This window comes from Chiloscyllium punctatum, chromosome 6, assembly GCF_047496795.1.
Source record: "Chiloscyllium punctatum isolate Juve2018m chromosome 6, sChiPun1.3, whole genome shotgun sequence".
NCBI lineage: Eukaryota > Metazoa > Chordata > Chondrichthyes > Orectolobiformes > Hemiscylliidae > Chiloscyllium > Chiloscyllium punctatum.
Window position 1 is genome coordinate 77784841 of NC_092744.1, and position 9989 is coordinate 77794829.

The 9989-nt window shown below is 42.4% G+C and overlaps 1 protein-coding gene across 1 annotated transcript in view; it reads left to right on the forward strand.

Moving 5' to 3' along the window:
* crocc2 (ciliary rootlet coiled-coil, rootletin family member 2) overlaps positions 1-9217 on the forward strand; it is a 296172-nt gene extending 286955 nt beyond the window's left edge. The window contains exons 35-36 of the mRNA XM_072573057.1: positions 3523-3702; positions 6971-9217. Coding sequence (XP_072429158.1) covers positions 3523-3702; positions 6971-7054 — 264 coding nt within the window. The 3' untranslated portion in view covers positions 7055-9217. The remainder of the gene's footprint in view (positions 1-3522; positions 3703-6970) is intronic.
* Positions 9218-9989: the final 772 nt, after the last annotated feature.

Sequence of the window (9989 nt, forward strand, 5' to 3'; positions counted from 1 at the left end):
TGGTGTCAAGATTCCTGAGCATTCTTGAAGCTGCACTCATCCAGGTGAGTGGGGAGGGTTCTATCATACTCCTCACATGTGCCTTGTAAATGATAGACAGGCTTTGGGAAGTTAGGAGTTGGATTACTTCCCACAGTATTCCTAGCTTCTGACCTGCTCTGGTAGACACTGTCTTTGATCTGGTGAGTCCAGGTGAGTCTCTAGTAAATGGTTACCCCAGGACATTAATATGAGAGGATTCAATGATGGTAATGCCATCGAATATCAGGGAAGATAGTTAGATTGCCACTTATTGGAAATGGTCATTGTCTGACATTTCTGTGGTGCGAATGTTGCTTCCCAGTTTTCAGTCCAAACCTGGATATTATTAGATCTTTCTGCATTCAGACATTGACTGCTTCACCATTTGAGGAGTACTGGACATTGAGCAATCGTCAGTGCATATTCTCAATTCAACGGAGGGAGGGTCATTGATGAAGCAACTGAAAGTGGTTGACTCTGGGACACTACCTGAGTAACTCCTGCAGAGATGACCTGGAGCTGAGATGACTGACCTCCAACAACCACAACCATTTTCCTATGTGCCGTGGAGAGTTTGCCCACTGATACCCATTGATTTCAGTTTCGCTCAGGCTCGATGATGCCACCTTCAATAAAGTGCAGCCTTGATGTCAAAGCAGACATTCTGACTTGATCACTGGCATTCAGCTGTTTTATCCGTGCTTTAACCAAGGCTTTAATGAGGTCTGGAGAGGCAAGCTGAAGATGCTTCAGTAAGGTGACTGAGTGATTCACCACTCTGCCCCATTCAAGACAAACGACTGAAATCTTAAAAGGAGTAATCCAACTCTGATGTGACACTGGATTTGAAGATGACATTGATGTACTTGGCCTCCAGCATGGGAAGGACACATTGATTACCTGGTGTCTACAACAGTCCAACCTCACCTCTGGGAATTAATCAGAAGCAGTAGCAGGAACGATAAAGCTTTCTACCTAGTTTTGCAGCTTAGCTCACTTTGATTTTCTGATTTTCTCTTCACAGAAAGCAGATGGCAGAAGGAATAATTCCTTAAGATCCTACCTGGCCAATCCAGCTACCCATCTCATAGAATCCCTGAAGTGTGGAAACAGGCCCTTTGGCCCAACAGGTCCACACTGACCCTCTGAAGAGTAACCCATCCAGACCCACTCCCCTTGCCCTTATTTGCCCCTGACTAATGCACCTGACCTACACATCCCTGGACACTATGGGCAATTTAGCATGGCCAATCCACCTAACCTGCACGTCTTTGGACTGTAGCAGGAAACCAGAGAAAACCAATGCAGACACTGGGAGAACGTGCAAACTCTGCACTGACAGTCACCCAAGGCTGGAATCGAACCCGGGTCCATGATGCTGTGAGGCAGCAGTGCTAACCACTGAGCCACCATGCTGCCCTCAGCTGGGCATGGGGTCAACTTGAAGCTGATTTTGTAAAATCAGCCTTCTTAAGTACTCTACTCCTTCACTGGACTGAGAAGCTTTAGGCAGTTTCTGGTAGGCCCTTTCTGTGTTTTCTGACTGCAGAATTGAGAGGATACTAGAATTCACACACCACCACCTAGGCTGCTATGAGACAAGACTTTCTCATTCCAAAGACTTTAAAATTGAGTGAGAATCAGCTTCCTCCCTTTTTGGCATTTTTTCATTCATTCATAAAGTCTAGGCATCGCTGGCTCGGCCAACATTTATTGCCCATCCCTAATTACCCAGAGGGTAGTTAAAAGTCACCCACATTGCTGTGGATCTGGAGTCACATGTAGACCAGACCAGGTGAGGATGGCAGTTTCCATCCCTCAAGGACATTAGTGAACCAGATGGCTTTTTCCAACAATTGACAAAGGAATCATGGTCATTATTAGACTCTTAATTCCAGGGTTTTTTTAAAAATTAAAATTCTACTGTCTGCCATAGTGGAATTTGAACCAGTCTCTGGATTAACAGTCCAGCTTTAATATGACTTGGCCATCACTTCCCTGGTGCCAGTTCAGATGTTCCATGTTCATTTTCTTTATTAATTAGTTGACTAGAGAAGACTATAATGTTAGATTAACATATGAGCTCTGCTGAGTTACTGTCAGCACAGGGAGACATTTCAATGTCCTTGGAGTCTTACCTTCTTAATAAGACTGTAAGACATAGGAGCAGGAATTAGACCATTCAGCCCATCGAGTCTGCCCTGCCATTCAATCATGGCTGATAAGTTTCTCAACCCCATTCTCCCACTTTCTCCCTGTTACCCTTCATCCCCCGAACCTATCTACCTCCATCTTAAATATACTGAATGACCCGGCCTCCATACAGAGGAGATCCCAAGTTATTGAGGGTAGAGACTTCTATTATTCAAAATCTCAATTGCTATTTTAAAGGAGGCACAAACTGACTTCATACCAATGCTTACATTGGGCTTGTGTGGAAAGGAATCCATATGTGACTGGAATACCTTTTACCATACCTCAGAGCTTCACGGGAGATAATGCCTAGCTGGAAAAGGGCATTATACATGGAAGTTACTATTTTGTTCATTGCTTTGTATATCTCAATTCAATGGTTTCTCAGTGTGGTAATCTAGAAATCAGCTGCATCCTATTGGCTGCGAATGATACCCAAGTTTTCTAGTCAGGAGGCCTATCTATGTGCCTAAAAATATATGACAACTAGTTGGTAGCACTCTTACTGTGAGTGAGAGGATTGTTCATTCAAATCCCAGTTCAAAGAATCAAGCCCAAAAAGAATTCCGGCTGACACTCCAGTACAGCGCTGATGAAATGCTGTAGGTGGAGCATTAGAAGTGTCCAGCAGCGAGATAACATATAGAGTCAGAAGTGTGGTGCTGGAAAAGCACAGCCAGTCAGGCAACATCCAAGGAGCAGGAGAATTGCATTTTGAGCATAAGCTCATCATCAGGAATGAATTCCTGATTAGATTAGATTAGATTACTTACAGTGTGGAAACAGGCTCTTCGGCCCAACAAGTCCACGATGAGCTTTTACTCGAAACGTCAATTCTCCTGCTCCTCGGATGCAGCCTGACCTGCTGTGCTTTTCCAACACCACACTCTCGACTCTTATCTCCAGCATTTGCAGTCCTCACTTTCTCCCGGATAAGATATAAAGGAAGGCTATGTTTGTTGTCTGAGATAGGGTCAAAAGATCTTGAGAAACTATATTTCGCAGAACAGTGAGTGAGTTATCCCCAAAGCCCTGACCAATATGTAACTTTCAGTTACAATCTCTCAAAAAACAGTTTACTTGGTCATTATCACATTCTGGGAGCTTGCTGAGTTCTGTAAATTTCCAGCATACCAACAGTGAACTACATTTCTGAAGGAATGAATTGATTGTGGCATACTTTGCAACATTTTGTACTCATGAAAGGAGCTACATAAATAGAGATCTTGCACATGCTCAGTTCTGGTCTTCAGCACGCATCCTAGAACGCTTAGCTTGTATCGATAAGGTTGGCTTCTTTCTTGACAGGGTCTGACAGCTGAGATGGAGCGGAGCCATGGCCAGCGAGTGATTGAGCTGACGACCCGTCACCGCCAGGAGCTAGAGAAAGAAACCGAACGCCTGCGGAGTGCTCATCAGGAGGCTGAGAGGATCCTGGAGGCCAGGGAACGTGCCCACAGGCAGCGTGTGAAAGGGCTGGAGGAACAGGTATATGTGGTTTGCTCTATCAATGTCAGAAGCTGACAAGGAACTAGCACTTTATCTTCTCAGTGGCACAAGACCCGAGTGCTCAAAAAAAAAATCAGTGGATTTAGCTAAGGTTTAAAAGTATGAAAAGAATAGACAAGGTAAACACAGACACATATTTCCATTGACAGGTACATTAAAGACAAGAGGTCGAGATCTTCCAGATAAGAGCAAGATACACAAAGCGGTGAGATTAGAGGGTGTTTAATCATGCAGAGTTCTTGGAATGTGAAATGTTTTGCTATGAGTGTCAGGCAACTCCAGTATTCAGAAAAATATTATTTAATTACAGCACCAAGAGCATAAAACGGTAATGGGAAAAGCAAAAATATGTGACCAGTTGGGGGAATGGAAAGCAAGTGTGACTGCGTAGTATTAACCCCTGAATACGGTCTGTTATTAGTGCTGATTTGGAGATGCCGGTGTTGGACTGGGGTGTACAAAGTTAAAAGTCACACAACACCAGGTTATAGTCCAACAGGTTTATTTGGAAGCACTAACTTTCGGAACGCCACAACCACCTGATGAAGGAACAGTGCTCCGAAAGCTAGTGCTTCTAGTTAAACCTTGGACTATAACCTGGTGTTGTGTGATTTTTAACTTCTTATGAGTGCAGATGAGATGGGCTCAGTAGCATTCTCCTGAGCGAAAATGCCTGTGAATCTATTTGTTTCTTCGAATAGATTTTCTGCATTACTTCCTGCTCCCTTGAAAACAAGAGTACATTTAAATAGTCCATCTCGCTATTAATAGTCCATCGCCCGTTAATACACTGAAGTCTTCCACTAGTTGAGGAAACATTCAGCCTCAAATTAAGTTGTTTGACTGTTTATTAAATCTGTAGAAGTAGAGGCACTACAGTTCTGAGACTAGTATCTCTAGGCTGCAAAGCAGAAGGGGTACTGACAGATATAACGCCTCACTGGAAGGTGCTGGGAATCAAACCCTGCTGTTTCTATACTCATCACAGATGCTAAAGATTTTTGAATAGTGATTTTATAGAGTTTTATAAAATCATGAAGGGCATGGATAAGGTGAACTGCCAAGCTCTTTTTTCCCAGATAGGGGAGTCCATAACTAGAACGCATAGATTTAAGGTGAGAAAGGAAAGATTCAAAAGGGATCTAAGAGACAACCTTTTTATGCAGAGGGTGGTGCTGGTTGGAATGAGCTGCGAGGGGAAGTGGTGAAGGTTGGTACAATAACAACACTTAAAGGCATCTGGAAGGGTATATAAATCGGAAGGGTTTAGCGCGATATAGGTCAACTGCTGACAAATAGGACTAGATTAATTTGGGATATCTGGTCAGCGTGGACGAATTGGACCAAAGGGTTTGTTTCCATGATGTACATCACTATGACTGTAAATGTATGTAGAATTCCATGATTTAGCTGTCTTGTAGACCCGAATAGACAGAAAGCACAGGCCAGTTCTCTGTCTTCAACAAGAATGACTATATTTCTCCAACTAAATCAATTCTGGCTAGAAGTAAGCAATTATGAAATGTTGGCAAATAAGTCTACTTATTAAAACTCTAATACCAACTCCCCCCCCCCCACCCCCCCCCCCCTCCCCAATAAACTCCCTCCATATTCAGACATATAGACAGAGATAGACGGGGGATTAAAAAAATGGGTGTTACAGGTGGAGGGAAAGATTTAGAATGCAGCTCAGTGACCCCAACCCATAGGGTTTGCTGAGATGATTGCTGTCTTGATCACATTGCTGCTTTTCGATGTGACTTCTTCAGATACTTTCACATGTTTTCAGGAGCTAAAGGGTGACTAGTTCACATTTATAAAGGTCTTTGACGTGATGAATTGGAAGTCACAGCTTTTGGCACTGGAATGGAGAAATAAGCTGACTATCTTCAGATTAGATATGTTTTTTTTAACAGCAGTGCTTCTTCTCCCACAGAAACTTAATGGTTTCTGGCAAAACATTCGCACCCTAAGTACTTCAGCTATCCGGAAACCAATCGTATAACTGTTGGCAGGTAGAAAATGTTTGTCAACAATAAGTGGTCTCTTCTTCACAGATTAATCAGTTATTGTCAGACAAGGCTCCATTTATGCACACTCTTTAGCTCCAGTTCATCTCCAGACTAGGCTTCAATTTCAGCTGGAACAAGCAGCTGGGTAAACAGTACTTACAAAGAGTGTCAGGTTAGTTGCTTTGAAAAAGTGCAGCAATCTTTCAACAGCCCTCATTCATAAAGCAGTACTTTTCCCATTTCAGTTCACAATCAAAAATGCAGAAAAATAAAAAGATAGCCTTTGCACATGCACTTTTCAGCTTTCCCATTCCTAATCAGTACGCAGTGCCACAATCATAGAATCTCTACAGTGTAGAAACAGGCCATTTGGCCCAACAAGACCACACCAACCCTCCGAAGAGTATCCCACCCAAACCTATTCTACGTTTACCCCTGATTAATGCGCCTAGCCTACATATCGCTAAACACTATGGACAATTTAGCACAGCCAGTTTACCTAATCTGTACTTCTTTGGACTATCGGAGGAAATCAGAATACCCGGAGGAAACCCCGCAGACACGGGGAGAATGTACAAACTCAACACAGACAGTCACCCAAAGCTAGACTCAAACCCAGGTCCCTAGCGCTGTGAGGCAGCAGTGCTAACCACTGTGCCACCATACACCCTCCCAATGTTGGACGTCTTTTGTATGGATTCCAAATGAGGACAGAATCATGCTCAATTATGATACTAACTCCTGTCTCATGATCAAATCCTACAGGAAGGGCAACTTGGGGAAGGCAAAAAGATGGGAACAAGCATTCAGGGGCCTAGCGCATAATAAGAGCCAACATCTGTAGCAAAATAAATTGGGGACTGGGCAAGAGTGTAGGAATATGGATAGGAACTGAGTTTAATGTTAAAAGTTTTCACAAAGTTTCTATAAATTTAGAACAATTGGACCTAAAGGTTGCCTGAAGCACAAGACCCAGATTGAAGGTGAGGGCAAAACTATCAAAAGGGTCTGTTCTGAGGAAAGGTCAGTTGGCCCAAAACTTTAACTCTGAAATCTCTCCACAGAAGTTGCCAGACCTGCTGAGCTTTTCCAGCAATTTCTGCTTTTGTTACAATCAAATCTGATTTTATAGATCACTGACTCTTTAGTCAACTGAATTCATCAATTGAAAGGATACTGTTGGGGCGTCATACTGAACCAACTCATCAGTTTACCCAACTGCTTTACTTGTTTAGGTGGCCACCCTGCAGGAGCAGTTGGACCAGGAGATGAGAAGAAGACAAGCCTACATTGCTCAAATGCTCCGGTCAGGCAAGTAGCAAGCTGGACTGGATCACATGCCTTCAACTTGTGAAAATGGAGCCAAGTGCATCCGGTGGACAGCTGAGAGCTTACTGCACATCAGATAATGAGTACTCACAAAGCTACTAACTCAACAAGAGTTGAGTGACCATTCTGTAGGATACAATAGCCCTGTGCAACCTTTGTTTTGAACTGCAAATTATACAAAATGATTGGTCTTATACAACTCGTCCACAATCAACACTAAATGCCCAATGATGTGTAAGTGAGCAGTTATTGATCATAACATCTTAAAGGAGCAACTCCCATTTGTTCCAGTTCACCTATTTTGCATACTAAGAAGGAAATCAAACCCCATAGTAAGTGCAAATATTCCTGATCCTTCTTACATGTAACTTTAATACTGTGAAAGACTGATATCTTGAAATTATCATTTTGTAAAGTGTCTGAAACTTCCTCAAAATCCACTGACTTCTGTCTCAGTCAGAGGAGACCCTCTTTAGGTTTTTGAAACTGTTTTCCAGAAAGTATTTTTTTTCTGCCGTTTCCTTTGTCCATTTAAAGGGGAAGAGATGTTTCATGAGAGTATGTGATAAAAATGCACCATTCTTAAACTTCACATCCATCCTGGATTTAGATTTTCGCAAGCTTGTACTGTTACTGGCATTATTGAGGGCTTCATCCCTCAGTACAAAGAGGTACAACACTCCTCTCTTTGCCCCCTCTCTGGCATTTGCCCCGCTTCACCCCACCACTTTCACTCCAGTTAAAATATCGGGGGGAGAGTCCTGACACCTCCTCCATAAATTTTTAGACTGGTCAAGGATGGCAGAAGGCTACCACTGGATTTTACAAGCCCATCCCCCTCACCTCATCTTCAAAGCTCCCAGAATAGATTATAGAATCCCTGTGAAAGCAGGCCATTCGACCCTCTGGACAGCATTCTGCCCAGATCCACCCTCCTACTCTATCCCCATAACCCTGCATTTTCCATGGCTAATCCACCTCACCTGTGCGTATGGACAACTTAGCATGGCCAATCCACCTAACCTGTACATCTTTGGACTCTGGAACGTAATCCAGAGCACCCGGAGGAAGCCCACACAGATACAGGGAGAATATGCAAACTCCACACAGGCAGTTGCCCAAGGGTAGAATTGAACCAGGATCCCTGGTACTGTGAGGCGGCCGCGCTAACCAGAGCCATCATACCGCCCACAGGATGAGAACTGCACATTTAAGATGTGTTCTAAATCAGGTTTGTCAAGTTGAGTATTCACTCCAAAGTGTTTAAAACAGATGTGAAATTGTCACCCACTTATAATGTTCCAATGTTCTATTTTCAATTGGTCACCTTGCCCACTGTCATACATGATCTTCTTCCTCCTCACCATGTTGCATCACCCCACCCTATTCCCGTCTTTTACAGAACAGCCATAACTGAGGAGTTCTGCTTCCCTTCATTTTCCTTTTCTGCTACAATGTGCAGGGTTTTAAAGACCATTATCCAATTACCTAATTGGTTAATTCTGGATGTATCTCCACTTTTATCCCGTTCTTTCCAAGTGTGCCCTATAACAATGGAATCACTCCTCAAGATAGTTTACTAGTCATGCCTGGTGGTGCTGACCTCATATCAAACCCTACCAGGTTACCCTCCAGAAGAACTGGAGTCAGTCCTTACTGGACCGAGAGTTGAGTTTAACTACAATGTCCAGTCTGAGTCTGGCAGCTTTTTACTTTTGCTTTGTGCACAAACTGCTCAGAAGCATTCAGCTCTATGCAATAAAATGGGACCTTTGACGATGGGACCATCTCAAAAATTCCTAATATTAAGAATTGATACCATAGATAGACTAGCAGATAACCCACAGAAAATCTCGTCCACTTTATAAAAAATCAACTCCTCAAACAGAGAGAAGATTTTAACTGGTCAAACATTGTGGGTTTTCATTTTTTTTTATAACGAGTATTGTCTTAATCACTCGTTAATTAGATGCATTGCTGTGGTATGTTTAATATACTGAGTAGCTGAAGATTGGGTCATACTGTATGTTTGATAGTTTGATCCTATATTGTGTTTGACTCTGAGAAGAAATGTGGCTTAGACACTAACTATCCGTATGTAATCCAAAGTATGAGAAAAAAAAATAATCGGAGTTAATGTGAATGTTTTGTAATATGACTATAAACAGATTTTTTAAAAATAATAACTTGTTAAAATGTGGATTTAATCAGATGTGTGTTAGTTACTCAGGGAATTAAATTCTTAGCGTTAGGCTGCCATGGTTGGTAAAACCAGATAATGAACCTGTGTTTAACTATTGGCTGATCTTAGCAAATTACAATTTGATTGGCGATAGTTTTGAAGTAAATACTATGTTCATCCAATTCCCTTTTGAAATTTCACATTAAACACTCATCCAGCAGTGCATTCCAAATCACAATGAGTTGAGTAAATTCTCCTCATCTTTCTTTTAATCTTTTACCATTTATCTTCAATCTGTGTCCTGTGGTTACTGACCCTCCTGCCAGTGGAAATATCTGTGCAGTTACCTCTGCGTTGGCTACAAAAATCACCGTTGGCAGTGACTTGTGAATAAATGCATCCAATTTAAAAGGTTAGTGCTAATGTTTAGAAGGTTAAAGCCTCTTTCAAAAAAGAGTGGACTAATTTTCTAAGAATTGTGTAAATGTTTGATCAACGACATAGAAAATATCAAAGCATCTTTTGTCAACTCTTTCTCAGCTAAATGAAATGCATCTGGCAGATGCCAGCAGTCCATGTAACTATGTGGGTGGAGACATAACAAATGAGCCCAATCCTCTTCTTTCTGACACTTCTTAGCATGCACTGCACTGCAATATGGGGAGGGCTTTTGCACAGTGGTAGTAGCCCTGTCTCTGAGCTCGAGGCTCGAGTCCCACCTGCTCTATGGGTGTGTGTAATAG